Source organism: Motacilla alba, chromosome 1 (genome assembly GCF_015832195.1).
Source record: "Motacilla alba alba isolate MOTALB_02 chromosome 1, Motacilla_alba_V1.0_pri, whole genome shotgun sequence".
Taxonomy (NCBI): domain Eukaryota; kingdom Metazoa; phylum Chordata; class Aves; order Passeriformes; family Motacillidae; genus Motacilla; species Motacilla alba.
In genome coordinates this window covers 6,920,130-6,946,659 of record NC_052016.1, presented here as the reverse complement: position 1 = coordinate 6,946,659, position 26,530 = coordinate 6,920,130, and the positions used below count along the sequence as shown (strand labels likewise).

At 38.4% G+C, this 26,530-nt stretch overlaps 1 protein-coding gene across 17 annotated transcripts in view; it reads right to left on the bottom strand.

Moving 5' to 3' along the window:
* Nucleotides 1–1,354: 1,354 nt before the first annotated feature.
* CASK (calcium/calmodulin dependent serine protein kinase) overlaps nucleotides 1,355–26,530 on the bottom strand; it is a 191,271-nt gene continuing 166,095 nt past the window's right edge. For 3 of the 17 annotated variants that reach the window (XM_038145443.1, XM_038145462.1, XM_038145591.1), the window contains 10 exons: nucleotides 25,076–25,144; nucleotides 23,667–23,702; nucleotides 20,693–20,889; nucleotides 19,387–19,502; nucleotides 14,523–14,603; nucleotides 14,349–14,429; nucleotides 12,764–12,966; nucleotides 10,893–10,976; nucleotides 8,822–8,848; nucleotides 1,355–5,033 (listed from right to left, as the gene is read on the bottom strand). In XM_038145443.1, the coding sequence (XP_038001371.1) occupies nucleotides 4,857–5,033; nucleotides 8,822–8,848; nucleotides 10,893–10,976; nucleotides 12,764–12,966; nucleotides 14,349–14,429; nucleotides 14,523–14,603; nucleotides 19,387–19,502; nucleotides 20,693–20,889; nucleotides 23,667–23,702; nucleotides 25,076–25,144 (1,071 nt within the window). In that variant the 3' untranslated portion in view covers nucleotides 1,355–4,856. The remainder of the gene's footprint in view (nucleotides 5,034–8,821; nucleotides 8,849–10,892; nucleotides 10,977–12,763; nucleotides 12,967–14,348; nucleotides 14,430–14,522; nucleotides 14,604–19,386; nucleotides 19,503–20,692; nucleotides 20,890–23,666; nucleotides 23,703–25,075; nucleotides 25,145–26,530) is intronic. The other 14 variants (XM_038145469.1, XM_038145499.1, XM_038145544.1 and 11 more) reach the window with 12 other exon arrangements.

Sequence of the window (26,530 nt, the reverse complement as noted above, 5' to 3'; positions counted from 1 at the left end):
CCATGGTAGTTGCCAAGAGATTCAGCAGGATGCATGGGAATGCATAAACACTCCCCCTCCCACTGCTTTTGCTTAGAAGGGTTAGGATTACATGAGAAACCATCCACTTTCTGCCCAAAATCTTAACTGAGAAATGTATTTCTGAGGTAAGAATTAATTATTTATTCATGTACAGGTCTGAGAAAGAGGCTTAACTCTGAGGCTAAATTGTAGGGAGCCAAGAAGATTTTTGTATTTGCTTCAGTCCAGCTTTCACAGGATTAGAGCAGGAGACTGTTAAAAATCACTTAAGGGGAGAAAAGTAGAAATTATTATAGGTGCACTTACTGTGTCAGCAAACAAAAAACCCCCAAAACACTGCAAACATTTCTGTGTGGGAAGTGGCTTTGTATTTTTTTGGGTAGCACTAGTAAAAATAGTCTCCTCTATCCTAAGCTTGTGCTCTCATCCCCAGGGTGTAGACACGAGGCACAATTATTCAGAATTTACTTCTGTTGGTCAATGATGTGCTTCCTGTTGTGCAGATATTTTGATTTATATGGGACTATTTGACATAATGTGCAGCACTTTCCTTGGTAAGAGTTATGACTATCTCTGAGCTCATTAAAGGTAGAGAAGAAATTAGTCTGAGAGACAGGTCTATTAAGGAAATGAATATGCTTTACATAAAAAAGCAGACTTTTTATGGTGCCTGCTTTAGCTCATCCTCTGTCAATTTAGCTTATAAAAACAGATAACTCTTTACTGTAACAGTCAGGAAACAGATATATTTTCCTGTAGTTTTCAAAAATCCTTTTCTATGAAGTATTTTAAAGCCTGAAATTGAGCTCTAAGAGCCTTCAATGAAGTTGTTGAATACTATCTGCAGTGGAAGAGAAAGGGGCCAGAACTGTTTGCATCTAGGATTTCAATGCAGATTTGCAAAGCACCTCTGGAAGCTCTGTTGGCATCTCCAAGTATTTCTTTAAGTAACAGCACTCTGAAATAATTTCCTTATAGGAAAGAATAAAAATGGAACAAATACTGGTTAATCTGTGCTTTAACTTTTCCTAGTGGCTCTACTACCCCGTTTTTGGAGTGTACACACCAGCCCAATGCTGCTCAGGTTGCAACACCTCATCTTTGTTGTGTTTTCAAAGTCAACAGAGTAACCTTCTTCATGAAGTGTCTGAGGTAGTGATATTTTCTTTTAGAGGTGAGTGGCATAGCATGGTTCTTGACCAAACCATATAAAAAGAAAACCACTGCTAAAACACGTGGGAAAATTTGGGGTTTTTTTTGTGATGAGCTTAAGAATGTCCATCTGGCAGTGGCCAGAGTCTAAACTAGGCAATAATCTTACCACTCTGAGACACTGAGTAACCTAGTGTACTTTTATTAGGTAAATGGAAGCAGAGGTTAATGAACATTTATTGGACCAACTTAACACCTTGAAATCACAGGCATCAGTCAGACTGAGAGGCAGCATACTGATAAGATCAAGTTTTCTTTACAAATCTATGAGCCCCTGTACAAAAATAAAGTATAAAAGGGGCAAACAGAAACATTTGTTTCTTCCCAATCCCAGGGCTGCTTCTGAGGTCACATTCAGCATAAATTTAGAGAAGTCCATGTGGTGCTCCAAATTATGCAGTGATATTTACAGTACCAGGAGGACCCTTCTCCACTTGGAGACTGAAAAAAACACCAAACTGTAACATCAGCTTTGCACCTGCACGAGCCTTCCCCACGCAGGTGAAGCTTCCAGCTCGGTTTCTGCAGAATTTTGCCCTCTATGTACCACACAAACAACAGAAACGTTCAGAAGGGTTTGAGCAGGGTGGGAGGATTGGACAGACTGAGGAGTCCTGGGCTTGCTCTGTCTGGGACTGTGCTGAAATCTGCTCATGGAGCTCACTGTGTGCTGTGGATCTGCTGAACTTAAAAGCCTAGGCAGGGTTTCCAATTTAATCTTTTGCTACTGAAGGCTCCTACAAGGAAAACAGACTGTGGTAAAGAGGAGGCAAGACAGGATGCTAAGTGTGTGCTTTACAGTTTTTGTCTCTTGATAAAAGGTTATACAGTGAGAATAAAAGAAACAAAGCTCTCCAGGTCAATCTTTCTACTGTGTAGCATTAACTGAATGGTAGTTCCACTTAAGAGGAGAAAAAGTTACATCAAATCACTACTTATTTTCATCTAGATAAGGCAGAAGCACCCTCATGGGCCTTGTGAGATTTCTTTCCTTACGAGCTGGATACACAGAACTCCAAGAAATTCACATTAACAGAGTCAAAGGCATAGTTAAAACATTTAAGATGGACTATACTTGAATTATCAAAATTACTTTACCTGTTTAATGCCATAAACATTAGAGATGAAAAACGTGTCACTGAAGTCAGACACCAATGCTCACCAGAGAAGTTTGTATTTCTAACATCAGAAACACTCCACTGCTTGATTTTCAGTAGGTCTTCCCATCTTTTGTGCTTTGCTGGGAAAAGAGGTAGTTCTGAGTGAATGAACCTGTCACTTCCACGAGCTCAGCCAGTGTGGACCCACCACTGCCAAAGCTGCCTACAGGACACCAGCTACGGTTCACCAGGACTAAACAACACAACCACTTGAAAAATTACCTCTTACTCACTAAACAGGTCACAGTTTGCACCATCCCCTCCTTGTGGGGCTAAACCCAGAACAGATGAGCACCTACAACTCTGACAGTTCCTTGTTTCCCTCCACGTGAGGCCCACGCTGACTCTCTCATCCACTACTTCCCACAAAACTACAAACTCAGGGGACTCAGGTACAGCTCTTGTTTTGGGATGCAGCCACAGAACTGTGATTCCAGCTGTGGCACTCAGGGCATTCAGCAGGTGGGGTAAAGTGATGGATGAATTTCCCTTCTGTGGATGCTGGAGGAAATAAACACCTTTGCCTGCCCTGGCTGGGTGGGAGGAGGCACAGCCAGACTGAGATTTCAGCTGTGGATTTTACAAGAATTGTAAACAGATTTGACCACCCAACCTGTAGAAGGAGTAGGCGGGAGAAAATTAGCAATAGGATTACCCTTGTGAGAAAGATTCAACCTTGAGACCCCTTTTCTGATTGCGTGTGCAATGGTCCCAAACAACTGGAACAGCCCACAGACCGACTCCAGCTGCAAGTTCCACTGTGAGGAAAAATCCTGCATCACTATCATTAAATATAAACACTACAATTCATACTATACAACAGCACAGCCAACCAAACTTTGAGGAGAAGTCACTTTAAGGAACGGTGTGCTTCCGACACCTAAAAAGAGGTGGCAATGCCTGCTGCCTTTAACCATTTCCAGAGAAAATGCAAATCATGTGGGCCAGCAAGGGCACGAAGAAGGAAAATGAAGTGCCAGGTCCATCCATGGTTACACCTTCTTAGTTGGCTCTGCCCTAATTCCAGCTTTGTGGAAGGAAGCCTGCGCTGATCCAGGAGGAGCAGAGTCCCCGGGACAGACTGCAGCCTGTGTCCCTACAAAGGCTTCCCTTAAAGACACTTTCCCTCACTGCACGAGTCACTGATTTGCTCTTGAAACTCCCTGTGATGAAATGAAGGACCCAAAAGCATTTAATTGTTGAACACATAAAAGGAAGTATATTTAAAATAAAAAAAAATTGGTCAGACTGTAGAGTCAATTACCATTTTTTAAAGGAATTTACAGGGCTGTTGTAGATGAGTCTTTTGGAATAGTCAGTTTATAGCAATGTCTAAACTGGTTTCTTCATTGCACAGTATTTTCTTTTAAAATGTGTGCATCTTTAAACAATTACATACATATTAAAAATCAGCATTTCTTTGCTTCAACTTAATTAAAACGTTAATACTCTCAGACAACACAGATCTGAAATGGTGAAACCAGTAATTGCCCCCTCCCACCTTACAACAAATTAAATTGAGACAAAATTACAAACACATTTCACTACATGATTATTATTAATAAAAATCAGTTTTTCTTTTTTTTTTTTCTTTTTTTTTAGAAAGTTGCCCAAAATGCAAGGGATGTGCATAGGTTTACAACTTAGTCAGAATAATATTTTGCTTTATTCCCTTGGGTACGTGTTCCCATGAACGGAATGTACTTTGCTGTAGATTACAGGTTTTATCAACACAGATACACCAACGGCATGAACGCTTGCGACTGTCCACATGCATTAAGAGTCAAGACCCAATTTCAAATTTCTAAAACTTTTACAGAGTTCTTCAAAGAGACAGTATCACATTATCTGGATGTTACACAAAAGTACTTAAAATTACTATCCTAGAAGAGGAAAAAAAAAAAAAAGCATGAGAAAAAAAAAAGGCCTTTAAAATTTATGAATTTGTTTTGTAACCACTAGGCTAATTACTTCAAATAAATAAAGGAAAGCAAAGTATTCCAATCCATAAAATCAGACTCTAAAAAGAATGTAGTGTTCCACCCCCAAGTTAAGGTAACAGAATCATATTATTATTACTATTAAAATAGATTATAGAAAGCAGCATCTATTTTGTGCAGTTTTTAGGGGCCCTTGAAATAAAAAGCTATGATTTCCAAAAATATAACATTCCAAAAGACTGAATAGTACATATATTTAAAGATACATTTTATTAAAGTTTAGGAGAAATGATTAAAAAAAAGATACTGTCTCTTTAAATTAGTGTTTCATCTTTTTTTCCCCCTCCTCCTATCTATTCGGACATGACAATAATTATATTTTAGGTCACACTACATCTAGGTAGTCTCTAGGGGCCAAGACCTGTTGACACAAGGTCAATAACGAAGAGGTTTTCCATGTATGAGGTGGTTCCCAGTAATGACAGATTTTTTTTTTTTTCTCCTCAATTCTCTCGTTCCTGGTCTAGTAGACCCAGGAGACCGGGACCCACTGGGAGGCTGTACACACGAGCTCGATGGCTTCCTCCAGGTGCCTGATGGTTTCATCAATCTCATTGTTGATAATTGTTAGGTCAAAGTAGTGTGCATATGTTCTCTGTAAGATTTCAGACTCCTTCTGCAGGCGCTGAAGGGATTCATCCTGTGCGGCGGCCGGGAGACAAAACGGGAGAAAACAAAAGTTGGGATTGTTTCGTGCTCTCCCATGAAGCTTCTCAACTGAGAGGGAAATGGGCAAAAAGGCCTCAGGGAGTGCAGGTGCTTTAGCTCTCCCTCCTACAGCTATGGGAATCAGACGGGAGAAAGGGCACAGTTCCCTCTGGAGCTGACACTCAAACAGCACTCGGTTATTGACGCACTTGGAGACAAAACACAGCTCTAGAGTTAAAAAAGCAAGGTAGAGGATGGAAGCTTGGAAAAGCAGCAATGGAGACCACATGTGAGTAAATCAGACCTGGTGCACGAGTAAGAGCTATTGGGCCTTTGTCCCAGCGAGAACCTGAGAAACAGGAGGAGGGGGAGAGGCCGTCGGGAATCAGCTGTTCCCACTTTTGGTAATGTTTTCTGTTCCACACCAATCCTCTGGGTCTGCTTCCTTTAATGACAGTTTACTGATAAGGAAGTTCTCACTCCGCATCACTGCTCTGTGGTTTCTAGCTCAGAGCAGGGCATTTCCAGCCCCTCTCAGTGGGAGATCCTGGAGATGAACCAGGCAGCCTGGACATCAGACCTTTGCTCACAGAATCACAGAATTTCTAGGTTGGAAGAGACCTTTAAGATCATTGAGTCCAACCCATGTTCCAAGACCTCAACTAGATCATGGCACCAAGTGCCACATCCAGTCTTTTTTTAAACACATCCAGGGATGGTGACTCCACCACCTCCCTGGGCAGATGATTCCAGTATTTGACCACTCTTTCTGTGAAAAACCTCCTCCTTAATTCTAGCCTTGTTAGTGAGCTCTGCCTGCCTGAGGGAGCTGCGTGCAAAAGGCTTCTGCCCAGGGCTCTGCAGCAATTGTAAGTTTGAATTCTCTTCCTGCAAATTTCCTTACGAATTAAAAAAACCCCAACAAACCCATTTGCTGTTTTCAGGAACCTTGAAATAGCCACAGGAAAGCAATCAAGTCTTTCCTGTCCCACAGGTTTGGGGTGGATTATCCATAGGCTGACTCTACTTGATCAATCAGCTGGGATACACTTTGCTAAACAGAGTTCTAGGCTGCAGAAGTACAGACACAGTGCCCACAGCTTTGTCACTACAAGTTATTCTGGAAACAGATTTTTTATCCAGCTGTTAAGATGACCCCCACCTTTATTTTTTTCTGTTTCAGCTTCCCAAGTATTTGTAATTACAGTGGCAAGAGGCTGTGGAACAACAGCTTTCAGGTCCCCTCAAGGAAACAACCTGCTAGGAGACAGTTCTCCTTCCCTGCAGCAATGAAACCAGCCACTTCTGGAGGAGAAGTTCTCTGCCAGAGTTACAGTTCTGCTTCTCTCCTGAAGCTGCAGCCTCAAATGGGGAGGGGGCTGTGTGGTGTGGTTGTCTTCCCTTGAAAATTATTACAAATTTCCTTCCAAGTCAGGCAAACACTCCTCCCATGCACTTCTGTACAAGGGATGTTCCCTGTATGGGCCATTATGCACCACCAGCAACTCCTGGAACTTCCGTAGAAAATCCCAGTGTTTCCAAATTAAATTTATGCTATTAATAAAGAGATCAATGTGGATCAACACTAGTATTAAATATTTTTGTGGAATAATTCATATGGCCCAGTGTCTTTAAGCCAGAACCCCAGTTAGGTGAACTTCCAACTTCTCAGAGATCCCAAGAGAGACATCGATTTGTATCAGCTGAGCATCAAACCTTTCCTGCTTAAATTAACCTACAAAGGAAGGTCAGTAACTTGTCATGCAGACTATTTTCAATGCTTTAAATGTATCTAGCTGAGGTTAATTCTGTATTTTTAGTCTGTCTTGTCCAAATCATACTGCACCTGGAAAAGAGTTTTGATGTCATGACACAGGGCTAAAAGTACCTGAGAAGCCCCTGGAAGCCCTAGAACTGTTAAGTCCTCATGCAGATTTTGAATTATCGTTCAGATTTCCCATCAATGTTACTTTTACCTACAGATCTGGACTTTTCTCACTACAGCATCTATCTTACTGTGACTGACAATGAAAATCTGAAAATCTTACAGCTATCTCATCTTAAAAAAAGCAAGCTGGTAAAGTTTACCTTGCACACACAGGTTCCACAAAACTAAGTGTTTCAAAAATTCATTCAATTTCAGTATTCTTCTGACTTAGCTTCTCCTAGATCCAACTCTACAGGGATCAAAGTGGTCTTTATTTTGGAATATCTAAATTTCCCAGCCTGCTGGAAATATAAACCATTACTTCTTTCATATGCTTTAATGGGCAGTAGTAAGTTTGGGATAGGCCATTGCAATAAGCTTCAAATAGGTTCAAACTTTCCTCAGCAAAAGGAAAAGAGATCAAAGCTCTTGATTTTTATTTTGGGACTAACTTTTACCTGTGATAGAGCATCTATTTGTACATGTCAGACTTGGCTGTTTTCTCTGAGTCTGCAAGACTTAAATACCAAAATTCATCTTTGAAGCTAGCTGTAATCAAAGTATTTGCTGTAGTAAGTTCCTCTCAATTTCTCTAAAATGTCTTAATTAAATTTTGCATACTGAACATCCCAGCTTATGTTCCAAGAAGGAAATTCTTCAGCAGTTGTGCTCTCAATAGCATCAAGAAAGAAGATATGAATCAAAATGTTCAGTGAGCTGCAGACAAATGAATGGCCACAACTTCAGAAATTAACATTTGGGAGCACAACATCTGCATTTCCTCCTTCCCTCAGCTCTTGTGCAATAGGAATTTTATGTGGGTCTACTTGCAGTGTGTCCATTATTGGATCAGACTTTTTCTTCCTAATTCAATTCACTTTCATAATCTCTCCTTTTCCACCAGAGCTGAAAGGAGTTAAACGTGGCTTTATCCATGAAATACCCCATGTACATGAAGGCCACCAGTGGCATCTTCACTCTCTGAGGGCTGGGTTTTTTTAGCCTGGAAGTAAATAGAACAACAGCTGCCACTGGTGGCAGTCAAAGCCCAGCCCAAAAAATTACTAATATTCCCTTCTAAGACTGTGGACAATGTGGAAACACCATCAGGCTTTTGCCAGTTTTGCTTCAACAGAAAGAAATTCACAATTTAAACAGCTGGTGGGCTCCACACTTCCTAAGAAAAATTCCTTTTATTCTTTGGCTGTAGGAAGGGAGGAAGCACAACTAAAGAAGAATTTGGCTCAATAAGGTTTACATCAAACAAATGGAGCCTTGTCATCTCTTTGCTGCTGTGTGGGCAAAGGAGGTAGGAATAGCTGGAGGAAAGAGGAACTACCCCAAGGTTTTCTGATGCACTCTCTCCTCTGTTTTAGCACAACAACCATCAGATTCAAGCTTCCTCTGTGATTAGACAGGTGGGGGCATTCTGGGAGATTCCCCATATGATTTACATTGGTCTTGTGCTTTGCAGGACTGCTCAGGGTGCATTGCTATATCCACTGGAAAGGACAATATTTTGTCTCCTGACTCTTGCTGTGTGGGCCTCGATCACTGAGACATTTTGTGTGGTCTTTGACAGGATAAAGTGTCTCAAGAGAGACACTGTTAGGATCAGGTCTCTGCACTGGTTTTACCACAAAGCTCAGATGTACATCTGTAAGAGTAGGTTTTTTACTTCACAGCCTCTCTTTTCACCAGCAGATAATTTTAGTGCAGATATCAGAAGTCATTATTATATTAAATTCTGACTCCAATGGCAAAAGTTGAAGTTGAATGGGAACAAGCATATCTACATTCTAGAACTACTGCAATAACCAGGACTACCTCGTGAGCCCCTAGCTGGTACTTACAGGCAGTTTTCTGCACCATTTTGGCAGCTATTACAATTAGAACGAATGCAGGAAAATGAAAAGAAAAGCATAAGATGAATTTTAAGAAAACATGGGGAGGGGAAAAAAAGGACAGTCATTACAGAAGTGTTCTCAAAAAGTGCAAATAAAATAAAACAAGGCAGGGCAAGAGGATCAACAGAAAGGGACACTCATTATGCAAATGAACCTTTCAAAAAGGAAGCATGAATGGGAAATAGGAAACACACACTCCTCACCCTTGTTTGCTGCCCTGCAGGCTTGCACACACAGACACACTTTGCTTATCTGCCCAGAAAACCTTGGAAAACAGAATCCTGTGTTTGGGTAAGGGCTGTTGCTATTACCATTGCCTGCCCCTCCCTTTCCTTAGCTTTAATTGATTAATAAATCAGCATGTTTTGTAAGTGTGGCGTTGGCTCAGCAATTCATGTGCCTGGGTGAAACCCTGCAGGCACAGAGACTTTTGTCACAGGAGCTTACAACAGGTTTTACAGCACAAACACAATATTTTACTTCTACTAATCCTTTGGCATGAAGTGCTTTCCCCCCACTACTGTAAAAGGCACATTTCTCTTCTCTTCCCAGTGTATAAGGGAAAACATTTTCTCTCTCACATGAACTGTCCCAAGTTTATCTCTATTACATCCTAACTGGAAGATTAAAATTTAAGTACCACTGGCAGATGAGTGAGGCCAAGGAAAGACTACGTGGGAGCTGAGGCAGGTACGGAGGCAACAAGTCTGAGCATCTGTGTAATTTTACAGGGTATCTGATGCAATGCTGTTTGTTTACACAAAGGAAAATTCAGTGTAGAGGACAAAATTCTAGCATTTTATCCAGATTGTTCTGATTCACAGCATCACGCCAGCAGTTACACGAAGTGTCACTTCACTAACATGGCAAGTTGTGCTGTGATGAGAGATCTTTGTTTTCACACTCCTGGGTTGTACCATTAGGGTGTGGGTCCCTAAGACACAGTGAAATGACATCACTTAATGCTGTGAAAGTGAACAGAGCCATCTTTCCCCTCCTGTCCCTCTTTCACTGCTTGTTCTAGCACTGGTGCTTAAAAACTGACAAAACTCCAATTTAGAGCTAAAGCAGCTCACCAAAGCATCATAGTGAACTAGCAGAATGCCTCAGCTGTCAGTAAAATTCCAGCTTGAGGCCAAAATTCTTCACTTTCCACTTTTGATTTGAATAATCATTCAGGTTATTTGCATTTAAACGTGCTTGTCTGGCTCCTTCCTCTCCTGCAAGCCTCTGCAGTGATGTCACAGCTTCATGCTTATGATATATTAATTACATTTCTACAGAAACCTGCTCTAGTGACACGGCTTCTGACTTTGTGTTTTGATGATCAAGGAGACATCTAGGATATCTGGAACAGATTCATGATCAAATCCAATAGATGAACTACTTTAACATTATGGTTTAAGGAAGACTGAGCAAATAAAGTGTTTGTGAAAATGGAGTTTTGTGTTACTGTCAGCTAAATCCAGAACTGCTTGGTATCCTTGAAATCAGCAGCAATCTGCAGAGCAGATACCCTATAAAACTAAGTAGGAAATGGATGATGTGGACCTCCATGAATCCTTAGCATCATTCCACAAGCAATTACTCCTGGGGTCAAAGATTCCAGTTCTTAGAGGACAGCTGTCAAAATGAACAAGCCTATTTCTGATACATATTTGCTGTGCAGGAGAAATGGTAAAGGTAAAGGTGGGATCAGTGCTGGCATTGCAACTCACAATTGAGTAATTTGTGCCAATGGTTTGGAAATGGATCTTTGAGCTGGAGCAGGGAATGAAATGTAAGAATATGTACTTTTAGCATACAGCACATGGATCCCTCCTCTTGAAGCCCACATTTTGAATTACTGGTTCATAAACAATAAATGTATGTCAATCAACTTAATAAAGCTGTTATTCAATTATTTTTCTGCCTCTTCATTTACAGACAAGGAAACAACTGAAGAGTCCGATTTGCACATTTGAACCTCATCCTTAATTCTGTCTCTGCCAGGACATCAGACTGCAATGTGCCATACCTCATTAATGCCTGGGGTAATCGTAGGTGCAGCAATAAAAACAACAAAAGGAGCAAACTCTGCAGTTCTCAGGACCTTCAATGCCTAGGGGAAAAAAATCAGATACTTTAGAGGAAATCTCCAACAATCAATGTGAAGTAAGTTTAGTCACACAAGCAAAAGACACAAATTCATGATCTACTAATGCTGGATTTGTTTTAACTGAATTGGAGTCAAGACCTTAGTAATACAGACACCTAACTTCTTATATTATTTTATATTTTTGGTGGTCAAAACATGTATTTATCCTTAAATAAAGTGAGTTTATGAGACAGAAAAAGCTTTAGCATTTTCAGAGTGTCTCTCCCCACACAGTCTCAAAGACTGTGGAATTCTGTTTACATTTAAACTGACTGATGAAATGCCATGTCAAAAAAATCAGTTATGCCATAAATAAGGAAAAGAGCCATCTGTGTTTTAGAATACTGATTAGAGTATAAATTTTATTATTATAAAATTATTATTAAAAAAAAAAGAAAATGTGATGTGAGAAGTTTGAAGTTTAAAAATTGAGCATAGCACTGAATGGAATAAATACAGCTCCAATCTCCTGAACCAAATCCGTGCAAAAGAGAAGAGTTCTCATTAAAGAGTTGCCTTAATGAACTGAGTGACACAGAGCTGCCATATGTGACACTCTGTCACAGACTTGGGCTGGAATGAAGTGCAGGACAGTGGGTTAAACACCTCAGCTGAACTCAAAGGGATGGACAAGATAAAGTCAGACTGCTGAAGGTCACTCTGGGTTCGCTCTTTCAATTTCCTGTCTTCTCCAAAGCTTTTTCTTTTTGAAGAAACCAAAAAAAACAAACCCTCATAATCCACCCTCTCCTAGAGCTAAAAGGTTTTCATCTCTGCTGCTTGAAAGCCACCAAGAGGAATCACCTCTGCCAACCTGCTCCAAACAGGAGACAAACCCCAGAAGTGAAATGCAAGAAAATCCCTAAGAGTGCCCAAGGGAGAAGAGGCAAGGGGTGAAAGACAACCAGGAAGAAATTCACAGACAGGGTGGCCTCAATGAGCTGAGATGGATGAATGAGGAAGCTGGACATGAGCTGGAGGAAATGTGGCTTTCAAAGGCAGCTGTTACCAAATGTAAATATATTCCAACAAAGATTAAAATCTCTTCTGAGAATTGTACAGGTCTTGAATAATGCATACTGAAAAAGTTTATCAAGAGAGTTTGCTGTTAACAGCTGCTCCATTTGAACTAAGTATAAATGATGCTCTCCCTGAAAGCTGTTAAATGTAGGATTTTATTTTTAAGAACACCACCACACCATCATACTCTGAACTCTCTTAAATAATTTAGTCAGGTATCTCATTTCTGTTGTGAAATTCTTAGAAAAATCTGAACTTCCTGATTCCATTCACAAAGAAGAAGTAAGTCAGCAAATTTAAGTAGATAACCCCGGTCACAATTTTGTCTTTCCTCCCATTTCCTTCCATCTGCTAGAATAAAATGAACACCACAATTGTCTATATTCATGCTGTTTCACTTAACAAAATATATAAACAGATCCTTGTGAATTGAAAGTAATGACTACACAGATGTTTCAAAGGAAATGTATCAGAATTTTCCACAGATTTTCTACAACGAATAAATAAACTATTAGTGTTTTTTCAGAGCCAGGTTTTTCTTTCTCCTCTGTGTTCTTCTAACCATATGATTACCAGAATTCCACAGATTGATATCCTGGTGGTCCAAGGACTTTTGTTTCACATCACTTTATGCAGCACTTACCTAGTGTGCAATCAATAAAAACATTTCAATGAAACAAGGTTGAAGGATTTGTGATGAGTCCCATTTTTATACACTTCTAATTAGTTACCTGAGGTTCTACATCAAGTATTGCAATTAGTCCCTGCTCATGGATCTTTCGTATTGTTTCCAGTTTTGTCCCATACATTGCATCCTCATGGCTGCCATATTCCAAATATTCATTGTTTGATATATCCTGCATCATTTGGTCATGTGATACAAAGTAGTAATTTTTGCCATTTTCTTCATCTTTCTTTGGAGGTCTGGTTGTGTCTGAAAATACAAAATATTTTAGTACAGAAGGAATATTAAGGTTATAAGTGGCTTCTTTTTTTCTGTTTGTTTATCAATACTTATTCACTGAACTGAACCTGTCAAATCACATGTAGAGCAACGAAGGATGAGGCAGTCAGAATGACAGGCACAGGGAAAAGCAGGAGTTTGACTGATATGTGTAGGAAAAAACAGCAGTAGAGTCCCTAAGGTCTACTGAACTTAAGATACTCATATTTCTCCTAAATCCTCTTCTGTCCTAAAAACATTTCTGCGTTTTCTTTTTTTTTAAAATATAAGTTTTTATGAGAATGAAAAGGCTAAGTCTAAAAAGCAGTTTAAAAATCTGATCACCAGCTACTTAGGAATAACATACTTTTTGAATATTGCTTCTACAGATTTATGTGGTAAGAGAAGTATGACCTACTTATCTTTACAATTAACTGCCACTATGTGTGACCTGATATTTTTGATCTGGTTTTCAGTATGTAGGTAATTTCTTCAGAAAGCATTCTTCCAAACTCCTCACCCAATTTAAGGCCCATCTCAAAAGCTACCTACTAGACCATGGTTTTGTAAAGGAGTGCAGAAACCACAGAGCAGGAACCTAATCCAGGCAACCTAAGGCATGCTCACCATGGTACAGACGAGTCCATTTTAAAAGCATCTGCAGATAAAATCACTAGTTTCTGTGAAGAAAATTAAATGACTGTCACTGGTGAGCCATGTATGGCATTTCTGAGGTCAGTCTGAAATAAGAGTGGACAGGTAGGGGCTGGATGCTCTTGTTTTGATGTGCTCAGCTTGAGGAAAAATGATGCACCTCCAAGAGACCATGAAATGGGACCTGCTGTTCCTGCAGGGTATTCATAGAGATTGTCATGAAGGGAAAACACCTCTGTGCTCTTCATAACACCCCACTGGTAAGCAGTGAAATTAATTGTTTTCTTTTACTTAGTGACACCTCTGGAAACTTGAAACTATTTTAGTGCAATACCAGTCTTTAAGAAGTTGGCTGTTTGAAGTAATTAAAACACTACAGGTTCTCTCTAAATCCAGCTCATATTTCTTCTCGTGGGAATAATACACAGTTAAAAATGAGAAAACTTTCATCCTTCATTCTAAATTAACACACATTTGGGGTAGAGAGAAGTATGTCTAACAAGAAGTTTTGTGAATAATAAAGAACATTTGATACAAAAGTGGTGTAACTTTCCACCCTGCCCTTTGGAAAAGCAAAAGAACCAGACCCAGTCCTACACAGCTCCCACCTTCAAGGCAGGATTGGTTTCAGCTGAGCTGAACTCGGGCAGTAGAACAAGGGGGGGTACTGTCAAGGAGGACACAAACAATTCTGCAGCACATTGAGCCCTGCTACTTACGAGGAATGGGGTAAGCAAATCTGTCTGGATGTTTTGTGATGAGCGTGTTTTTTATGTGTCTTCTTCCGACACCGTGGGCACCTGAGCCACAACACAAAAAAATAACTTAGAAATATTCCACCAGAAAGGCTTCAAAACAATGATTCTATGTTCAGAAAAATAACTGAAAATTACCTAGTAGGACTAGTGTTTTCCTTTTGAATGCTGGCAGCTTTACTACTTCTTCATATGTGACGAGATCTAATTGATCAAACACTAGAACACAAAAGAAAGCCCCAAAGGATAAGAAAAAAAAGGACTATGAAGGGTGACAACTAATTCTGCTACAAATTATAATTTTATCAAGATTTAGATTTATAACACAAAGTAACATGTTATGGAAAATAAAACCATTCATTCCTTATGCAATTTTAACAAGAGTGTTCATTTAAGAAACTGTTAAGAGCGGTAACAAAGCTACTGAGATGCTCAGCAAAGTTTGCATGTCCTTTCATGCAGTGTTCAGCAGACCACAAAAATCAGCTAGAACAGCATGCCATTCACATTTGCATTCCTGAGAAATAGCAATACTAAAGAAAAATCTGTGGACAGTGACCGACATGAATACAATATGAGAACATCTATTTACACTGAAGATAGGGATACTTTCATAATAATGTTTTAACAAGATCTATGAGAAATATGCACAGTGTTAATACTTTGTGGTATTTATTCTTTCAAACCACACGACTAACTTGTAATTAGAGTTCTCTTTAAACACACGTGCTAATTAAACTGACATGCTTTTAAAACTTGTGACAGAATGAAGAATTCGAATGAAAAGTGATGGCATTACAGAAAAGAACCTCCACCATATTTAGGGAAAAATTGTAAAAGTATTATTTCAGATATTTCAACTGCAGTTGAAATTGGATGAATTCCATCATGCCTATCAATCTGTTGTCAATTGCCAGGGAATGTAGTGATTGACAAATCAACTTTTGTTCATTAATTACAGCTTATTCCTCCTGTGCCCAGTAACACATCATCTCTGCTAACTCCTGCTGAATTCTAATGACAGAAGCAGGCAGGAGGCAGGTATTTATATTTGTAAAGATCGCAGCAACCAGCAATTGTGGAGCAGAATAACGAACAAGAGTTTTCAGTTCTGTATTTTTGCACGCTGTGAAAAGGAGGCAGGAGAGACTCCATGCAAACTATGGAATCCCTCTCTGAGTGTATCCACGGCTTAAGCGGTGTATCCACCTCAGCTATATCCAATCCATCTTTTAGGATGAGTGTGGGTATCTCTCAGTTTTTCAATTTGATGGCAGTCTTTTTACCTGACAAAGTCCAATGGCTTCAATTTGGTGAAACTACGAATCAGCCAATTGACACACCCAACTCTTTAAGGCCATGAAAAGATACAGATATGAAAACTTCCTAGTCCATTTGAAGCATTTTGAATTTCATCTCAAAGAAGAATCTCTTTCAACCTTTCCCCAAATACTACCAGCAAGAATTTAGTCATATTTTTCTTTCATTCCACAACGGAATTCTTACTCTTGTCCTTTTTGCAACTTCACATTATTTAAACAAATTAATAATTCATTTCATAATAATGACCTACAACACACAAAACAGCTTCACCATGCTAACCACCTAAGCCTGCAAGTGCCTTTTTCCATCGAAAAATAATAATGAAAAAAGAAATCAATCCTTTTTTTTCTTCTTGAACAAAACCACGTTATGTTAGATACAAACAACAGGGGCAAACACCAGAAATGACACATATTAATGCCTTCATCACAAAGTAGTAGCATGGACATGTGTCTCAGTCTACATGGATTTAACTAATGATTGTGGGGTTCTCAAATGCAAAATTAAAAATGATTAATTTCTTAATATACAAAGATAGGAGGAATACAGGGTACACTTAAAAGACTGAACTTCAATGCTTCTGTGTTACTAGCTGAGAAAAGAAAAGGAGTTCTCGAAAGGAAACAGTAAGAAGCAAATAAAGAGGCATTGTCACTTGACAGGTTACTTACATGCACAGAGGCCATTGGGAGTAAGACAGCATGAAAAATGTACAGGGGTCATTGAGATATGGCTTGTAATATATTAGTAAAATAAAAAGTATATGCACAAAATAAACTTTACCATGCAATAGTCTAAACACGAGGCAAATAAACCACATTAAGAAATGATAAACATATTTTATAAAAGCTTGGCAATTTTCTACATTATGCATAATATGGAGCATAGTTCTGGTATGTTCTGCTCTGTTCTGAAGCCCTGCAAGAACTTTTCAGCAAAATAAATGAAAAATGTATCTGGATATCACTGCAGCATATCTCTAGAGCATTTATAAAAATGTCAGTGAATATAATAATGGAAAAGATATTTCATTTTTTCTGGGGGCTTAGGTTTAAAACTCACTTTATACTGATAAAACATATGATCATGAAATTGTCTAATACTCTAACATGAAGCATGAAGGAAAGAGAAACAGGATTACATTTTTCTTGCAAAGGAGAATTTATTTGCTCCTAATTCTAAAAAGTAACTGAAATAATCTCCTATTTACTTCATAAACTACATCTGATTTGCAGAATAATCTCATTTCTACTTCCAGTAATATCCCAATACACCACACCAACCCCCAAATCATCAGCTGGCCATACAAATCTGAGTTGACTATGAATTATTTTACTGGGTCATTTCTGAGCACCCAGACCAGTCCCACCCCTAAGAGAAAAATAACACACAAGTCCAAATAGATTACACACTGCTGATCAATTTACTTAGTTTAATACTAGGGTATAAGAGAAATAAATTCTACTTTCCTGTAAGAGCAATATTTTGACAATGATTATACTTGTTTTGGATCCAGCAGAAGAAAAGATCTGGTTTTTATTTGGAAACAGAAGCACTGAAAGGTTGCAAGGACCAGTGCTGCCATATTTCTGACCAACAATGCTGGATGTGACAGAGCCCTTCAGAGAATTCAGTGCCACCTCAATAAAACCTGAACTCACATGAGAACCAAAGCAATTAATAATGTTCATATATTGAATATCCTTTACTTGGTGTCATTCCCTGGAATATTAATGGCATTACCTCCAGTACCTCAGGGACACTGAGATCAATAATATTTCCACAAGAAATCTTGATTTCAATTTGTGCTTACATTAACCTTTTTACTTAGGGGAAAGGGGAAGCTGCATTCTGAAGGGAACAGTTTCTTTCATGGTCATTATCATAATTTTTAATGGTGGTATTTCTAATTTTTGGCAAACACCTGCTCTGATCTAAAGCAAATAAAGATATATAACACTGCTGGTGAAGGCAGGTGAACTGTGTGAATCAAAGTACCATCAAACTACTCCAAAATGTCCCCCTCTGCCAAGACTGCAAAGTCCACATTCCTTTCACACATTTAACTCATAGAAAATCTCTGAGCTAGGTCTGCTCCTACAGTACTGCCTGCTCCTCCTCCTTCCCTGGCTGTCCTTCCTTTAGTTCACTCCCTTGCAGCAGGCCCTGCTTACTCACAAGACATTTTTAGTTCTGTATTTGCACTGAGAGATGCATTAAGAAATGCATCTGCTCTAAAGAAAAAAAAAAAAAAAATCCATGTTTTTTTTGGGTTGCTCTTGATCCAGTTCAAGCATGGCCACAAGTGAAGGGAGGAGCAAGGCTGGGAGCAGATGATGCCAGCATTGTGAAAGGCTTTGGCTCATAAAATCCAGTTTACTCTCCACAGCTTTTGTTGTAATTATTAAAATGTGGCTGAGTGCTACTGCAATGAGGGGGAAATGTTAGAACAGGCAGGGTGTAACAGCAGCAAAAGAAGGAACCTACTTAAAGCTTTCAAGCTCTGCTTGTGAGAGCTTTCAGGGTAACAAACAGTTTTATATTCACCTGTGACCATCTTAAATGCAACAGTGAATTTAAAGAGCATAAACAACAATTACTGTCTTAGAATTCAGGCTTTCTTAGAATTTATTGCCAATTTACTTTTAAGGAAACACATATTCTGTAATAGTGACACATTATGAGCTCTGATCCTGCACACACTGTGCATGTAAAGAGAAATACCTGAAAATATGGATTTGTATTGTTTAATTAGTGTGCTCAAGAATGCAACTGAAAAAAAACCCCAGAAATTAATGTAATATAGAATACTTTCATTACACTGCTTGGACAGGTATCTATTCTGATTCTAATAAAAATCTCTGCAAGTCTCTCAGGAGACCACAACAACATAAGCATCACAAAATGTGCTATCAAAGCAGGAGCAACAGAAAAGTGTTGAAAAGCAGTTTCAGCACATTAGTATTTTATCTTAAAAGAAGAAAAGAAGCAAATTCAGCTCATAAATGACAGGGTCTGTCTTCTTTACTACTAAAACCAATGAATTTTGCTTGACAAGGATCTCTTACTCTACACTTCTAAAATTTTCTGAAACAATTCATTCTTTCAGCTCTCTAAACAGAAGTCCCAAACTCAGGATTCAGGCAGAAATCACTGCAAGGAGGATAAACTTCCACAGCTGGTTCTATTTGGTAACTGTAAATAACACACTGACTATGCAATGGCTCTTACTCCACTTCCAGCTGTACCACTTCAACAAAAATGCTCTTTCATGATGTTTTCACATATGTAATCTGTAACTATAAATACATATTAACAAGGATGCTGCAGAACAGTCTTTTGTAGAGCACAGTACAGTTATATAGGTTGCAAAAATCATATCCTGCTTGTTTCTAATGCTGCTTTACACATAAACCCCCAAACAACCTAAGCCTCTAGCAGGATATACTATGATGCACTGCTTTTGTGGCAGCTTGCCTCTCACTCACTCAGCATGACTAAGCTCCATGCTTAAATAGCAAAGAACAAGCAGAGCAATGTTGGCATAATTAGAATTTTACTTATGTTTTCCCAAATAACTCATTAGGTTTATATAATACTGCCAGCTGAACAATTAATGGCAAGGCTTAAACTGCAAAAAATGTAACCTGTTACAGATACCTGCATTTTCTGTTCATACCTGCATTGTGCTTTGCCAAATATTTGTCTTTGTACTGCTTTTTTTTCTTTCCAAACCAAGTACAGCTGGCCTGTTGCTCCTGTTTGGTCTTCTCCATGGCAATACAAGCAACTCGCCTGACATGAGGAGGGAAAAAAAACATTTTCTGTTGTAATCAAGGAACTTTAAAAAGCTGCACAGAATGAATTAGAAAAGCAAGACTTTTTTATAGAACATGAGTAGAGTAAAACTTTAAAAACCATTTTTAATGACTTTAAAGAACATATATACAGGGGTATTATGATACAAGAATATTTTCTTAGAGGTGGATGATGGAAGCTCACATATGAAGTGAGCGTGGAATGAAGGGCAGCTGCTGGAATGAATCCAGACCACTCTGCAGCAGATCAGAAGGGAAGAGCACAAGGTCTGGAAAACCACCATGGTCTAAATTACTGCAGAGCAAGTGGTGCTGTGCTGGGGGACTGTCTGGAAGTTGATCTCTGGGGTGAAGCACTGCAAGGGATCCTGCTGCAATGTGGACCGTGCCTCCCTTACATCAGGGCTGGCACAGAGCTCAGGAGATGGTCTGACTCTGTCTGTCTTCTGCCAAAATCTCCCTTATCCAGCACAGGAGCAGTGCACAACTCCAGCTCTTTTACATACCAAATCCTGTATGAAGTATTCTGTGCTGGATTATCCACACTGATAAACTTTACTGAGTTATGGCCACAGGACTTGCTTCCCAGAATTGTGCTGATACATTAAGAATGTTTTCTAAACAGCTCCTGCAAGAGGTTGTTTAAAGGCTCTGCATTGTTCAGTGCCACTGCTGTTCATTGAACCTGCCACGGGCACTGTGATCGTGTTCTGCTTTTTGACATTCATATGAAAAATGAAAAGGAAAGAAAACCCTAAAACTCCCTCAAAGACCTTTTTGCTTGACAGCTTGCTAAAACCCTATTCCTGCAGCACTTGCATGTAAAGTACTAATGAAAGCCCTGATTAGAAACTGCAAGAGAAATTAATTTGACCCTCTTATATAACTCATTTGCATGTAGCCATCTTCAATCCTAGTTTCCCACAGTATACCAGAAAGCACAGGAATTAATTTTTTAATGTAATCATACCTATGAAATTGCATGAAATCCTTACTACTATGCATACATGAGAAAAAAATTAATACCACACAAAATGAGTCAATATATAGACTTAGGGGAAAAAAAAGAGAAAATAATTCAAAGGCTAGCTATATAACAATGAAAAGTTTGAAAGACAGAAATAAAACCAAAACTAAATTAATTTTTATAGAAAACTTAAGTCATACCATTCCTGAAGTTCAGGAGAAGGAATAAGACCTGCAGTACCATTTTTGGAGTTCTCAAGTTTACCCTGCCACCAGTTATGATCATCTTTGCTAATGATTTGGATAATATCACCAACTCGGAATCTGATGCCAGCTTCTTTGCAAGGAATGAGGTCATCCTTTGCTGGATCATATTCAAATTGTGCTCTTACATAGATCTAGGAAAAAAAAAAGAGTTTATAAGGGACACTGCAGTATCATCACTGCTATTCAGAATAACAGGTGAAAATCTGATCTGTGAATGCAGCTACACATACTGGTTACAACAAGCAAAGAAAGAAACAAAAAAGGAAGGTGCCAAAGCATAAGTGATAGTTGAAAATGAAAATGCCCCCTCCAGCAAATGATGGAGACATATGATGCTATTTCAAAGGCTCGTGTTTTCTACATTCTATAGAACCTGAACAGCAAAAATGTAAAAAACTCATGGAGTCCCTCAAACTCAAATTAACTATCACTAATCATTCCAGAACACAAGCCAGCACCTTACAACTCAATCTGTAATGTATTTTCCAACTGAAGTCCCATGGTATGTTTAAAAAATTTCTGTGACAGGAAATTTTACTGGATGCTATAAAGGACTTTGGCTTTATTAGTGATCTTTAGAATAAGAAGTCTTATGATTTAAGACATTAAAAAAATCTTTTTTAGGAAGTCCTGTATTGTACCTATCACAGAGTTATTCAGGAGGAATGTGGACATTCTCTATATGGGTTTTTCAGTAAAAGTCTGCTCCTGTGTAAATAAAACTCATTATTTGAGCAAGTTATTCTCTAAAGAACATGAACAGAAAGAATCCAGACTCTGACTTCACAATTTAAAAGATTATACCAATCCTTTCCTTGTGTGCTACTGAGGTCTCAACTCTAGGAAATAAAAATATAAGTGATACCCAGTTTTGGTTGCTAACTGGAGCCCTGATGCACCCAAGGATCTTAAAATCAAAATTAGGTGTCGTGCCCTAGATGGATAATTTCTACAGTTCATGAACTTCCAACATCGCCTTGCAGCATCTCAGCCAGCCTTGTATACACTAAAAATGGACTAGATTTAAAAATCCCCAACAATTCCATTGCAAACTAATATCCTTCTTAGAAAATGTAACAATCACTTTTCAACTCTGCTCAAATTCTGCTCCAGTAATAGCTGTAACTGTGCAGTGTTAGCACTACTCATGGCACTTAAAAAGTAATCCAATCTGCACCTCAACACATGAATAAATTAACTTAAAATGGCTAATCACTTTTATCTTGTATCTGATGTACTTTTATTGGTTTGCAGTGAGAGCATCAGATGACAAGACCAATATAGAACTCAACTTTTAATACATTAAATCTGACCCTTGCTCTGCTGTGCATTGAGTTTAAAAAAAAGGCAACACAACTTATTTGAATTACTTGAGAAATAGGATATTTTGAAACCAATTATGTTTACTTAGTAATTTGTTTTTCATGAAGTAATCAATATTAAGCCAATCCCTTATTTTGCCTGAAGCTTATTCATACAGGTCTAAAAACATCAGCAGTATTTTTACTATCTAGAAACTTCCCTGCTTTTCAAGTCCCTGCTCCAGTCTGAGCCATTATCCACCATACACTGGCAGCTCATGGAACATTACAGACTTCCTGACACATAAAATACATCTGTTAGCCAAGCCCTCACTGGTTTCAAGGATGACAAGAAAAATATGCTGGTTCAATGGGAAAAATCAGGTAAAAATTGAAAAAATAATGCAATTATAAATGGTGTGAGTAAGAGAAACACCATTGTTTTGATATTGCCTTGAACAAAGTTTCTTCTTCTGGGGAAAAAAACCCCATGAGGAGCAAATGAAAACCTAATATAAATGCCTGGAAGGTGTTTCCTGGAGCCTCTCCAGGTTTACATTCAGGCAGCTTCAGAAGGAAATGGAAAGGTGAAAGAACCACAGAGAGCTTTAAAAATGGGAAGTGAAGTAAGAGCAAACCATTCTTGGAATAGAAGTTCCAGCCAACTCAACCAGACAGCAATATAAAAAGATTCTCAGAGACAAGAGGTAATGTAGCTGATTGACTTCTTGAATGGAATTGCAAGAGCTATTATAAAAATTCCTGGTAGAGAAGGAGGCTGAGTACACAGTTAAAAATTCAGAGGTAGATTCTGGAAAGACTATAAATAACTGGAGCAGTTACTGGAGATGAATCACAAATCACTTGATGGTATGGGCTCATTTTGAGGCTGCAGAAAAAGAACAAAAATTCTTAAAATTGCCAAAAGAAAGATAGGGAATCCTCTGAGGAGCCCCACATGCTTTCTTGGAATTTTCTGGAGAGGGAAGATCTTTCTTTGTTCTCTGCTGACTTACACAACCACCAGGTCAAGGTAACAAAGCTAATGGAGGTTATTGAAAATGAGACTAAGGACTGACATTTTAAGAGACCATCTTCAGATTTATCAAGCCTTAAGAGAAATTACCCTTAATGTTTTTATTTGAAAAAGTTTGTTAATGTTAATAATTAGTTTCAGATAAACTCAAGCTTTATGATCTTTGTCAGCACAATATTTTAGAGTTTGACACCTGCCCTACTTGTCTCCATTCCAGCTAAAATGGAAATTTGACCTTTCCTCTAAGATTAAAACCTGAACAGGTCACTGCACAACAGGAAGTCTATTAATGCATTCTGGACTAAATCAACATCTCCAGTTAAATTCTCAGTGAATTGTAACTCTCACACATGTGGACACATGAAAAACAAACAAACAAAAAAAAAAGCTATTTTGAATTAGCTACAAACAAATGAGTTAAAAGAAAAATGAAAAAAAATGGAACAAAATTTTCAAGCTTAAATGTTTTAGTCCAGCACATACAGAATATGAGTGGGGAAAAGGTAAGCAGGGATGTTTGCTATCAGCTAAGTTTACAAAAATTCCCACGGAGGATATGATATCTATTCACCTGTCGTCCTTTTGGTTGTGTGGTCGATGGCAAGTCCTGCAGAATAAAGTCAACCCAGGAGAAGAAATTTTCATTTTACTTTTTAAGGGCACATAACACTGTTTGTTAGTGATTCATACTACATATTACAGTAAAATGGTAAGTTAGACAAAAGTATAAAGCATTGACCCATGTTTAGAAATAACTTTTTTCTTAAAGAAAAATCAAACCCAGGCTGTTTAGCAGCAAGCTGAAGAAAGCAGGTAAAAAGTTTAAGCAGATAGAGAATGTGCTTTTTAATAAATAATTCAGCATCTTCAACACAAAAGCACCACCAAGTGAAAGAGCCTCTTTGTGTGAATGCCTTTTCCATTTAGGTATCAAGTTTTGCTTCTAAAAGAGAGAGGCTATTATAAATGTCAAAAAAACTATGATTCAAAATGTATAATGTGATCAATTGTGCTGAGAATTATACTACTTTCATGTTATAAATTTAATTTAATTCACAAAAATGTCCTAAATTTTTCATTCACACAATTATTTTTCATTCTACTAATTAATAAGCACTTTACCTTGTGGCAAATAATGTCTAAGCTGCAATTTTTATCAATAGTTAAAGAAATAGTTACTTAGTTTTGGTTTTCTTTTGGTTTATTTTTAGCTAGTCCCATGAATTCATGATACTGACAGCACTCACTGAAGAAACTTGTGTGCAGTTACTACATTGGTCCAAACAACAACAAATGAGAAACAACACGAATTTTAACATCAATGTACTTTAGGAAGAACAGGAGATCGACAGCACCTTTCTACCTGAATACATACAAAACAGAAGTACTTTGTGTTAAAGATGTGATGGTAATAGCTTGGTTTGTAGTGCAGTTTAAAGCCACTTCCTTTTGCTTTCCATATCCAGGCAAGGCTCATGTTTCACACAGTATGTGCACGTACCACGACAGCAGAGAGCACACCAATTCCTTAACTCAGATAGCGGAAACCAGTACACGTTCCAGAGGGCTCTCAAACACAAAACTTAAAAAAAAAAAAGGATCTAAAATGTCTTGGGAGACCAACTGCACAGTTACTCTCTTCCTTCAAACTCTGCTTCCAAAGTTCAGGATGGAAATAAAAGCTTCCACTTTAAACCTCTGCTCAGTTTTGAGGAAAGTGCTGACAATGATTTAAGGATGACTGAAGTGTCACAGTACAGTTATTAACATTTAATTCACTGTATGGCTTTTAATGAGAAGAACATGTTGGGAAAAGCCCTTAAAAAAAAAAAAAAGAAAACGGGGAGTTACATATGCAATAACCTGGGTTCTCTCAGCAGGACAAAATTTTCCACTGACCACACGATAAGTATAACAGTAATGGCAGATGAGCACCAACAAAACTTTCACACTTTCTCTGTGTGGAACTGGAAATCTTACCGAAACAGAATTGTTAGTGCTGCTATGACCATTAGCGGGGGACTGTCTGGATGTAGAGGGGGAATCTCTCTGAAATAAGACACAAGGTTCATTAACAACACAACACTATCACAGGAACACAGAAATATTTCAAAGAACAGTTACATCCACAGCCTTATAACCATTTGCTTAGCTGCTTCATTTGTGAAAGCTTCCGCACTACAAACTCTGCAAAAGCTGAAAAGCTTTTCCACAGCTTAGGATTCAGGTTTGACATTTTGATTTATCTGAGGTAATAACTATTTTTATGTTGCCTTCAGCTTTTTAATAAATAACTGGGACTGCAGAGATCTCACGTGGCTGACAATGCTACCAGCCCTCAGTCATACACCACTCTTGGTTAAAGTACCTGGAAGTTATACTCAGACCAGTACTTGGAATAGAATGAGGCCCATAAAGAGATGTTTCAAAGATGTTTCTGAATATTTTTTCAGCTTTGTGGTGGTTGTCAGTCTCTACTCACCAAGATGCATCTCCCTGCAGTGTCTTACAGACACTGAGGCTGGGACCTCAGGAGAAAGCTGGATTCTCTCTCCACCCTTCTCATCCACTTTACAGCACAATGAGGGTTTTCCTCCAACATTCTTATGGGCTTGAAAGTATCAAACCTTGCCAAAATACAGATCCTGAAAAAAGCCAGTTCCCTTGACCCAGAATACCAGTGTGGCCCTACACTTCAGTGCAGAGGCAGCAGACACAGGGAGCACACTGGGAAAGTCTACAGGAAGGATAACAGGAATTTCTGGTGGGTTTTTCAGAGCCATCTTTTTCACATGCCATTTTGACTGCATAGTGCTTAATTCCATGAGGTCAGATAATTGAGCCATCTCTTCCGAAAATAAAATAATCCACTCATATATTGTAAAAAAAAAAATAAAATCCCTTTTACCCTCACGGGAATTCCGGAATATAATATTCCATGTCAAAGGTCAGCTTAGGAATGTCTGGTCATTTTGTGTAACATCAAGGACAGCAGAGAAAAAGGTCTAAAACAGCTTTCTAGGCAAACAAATTAACCCTGTCATATTTTATCAATACCATTATTTTGTGAATAATTAAAAACCTGGAGCTAAGCTGTTCATGCAACACTAATCAGGGATTAATGCCACATACATAAGAACAAAACTTGCCTCCCACAAGTATGTGCAAAGTGTAACAGAGTGGGGGAAACCAGCTCTAATTCTAATTACAAAATCACTCCAGCACAAGTTAAAAAAATTCAAATGAGAGCAAATAAACCATTAATTAGTGAAAAAATATGTAAAATTTTAAAAATACAAAAAAAATTGAAAAGCCTAAAGGAATCAGTATTCCTTTTTTTTCCCTTTTGTGCATGGACTATCAGCATCACCTTAATAAAACTGTAATTTTCTGCTTGCTCTGCAATTCTGTCTCTGCTATTTTCTCACTTTCAAG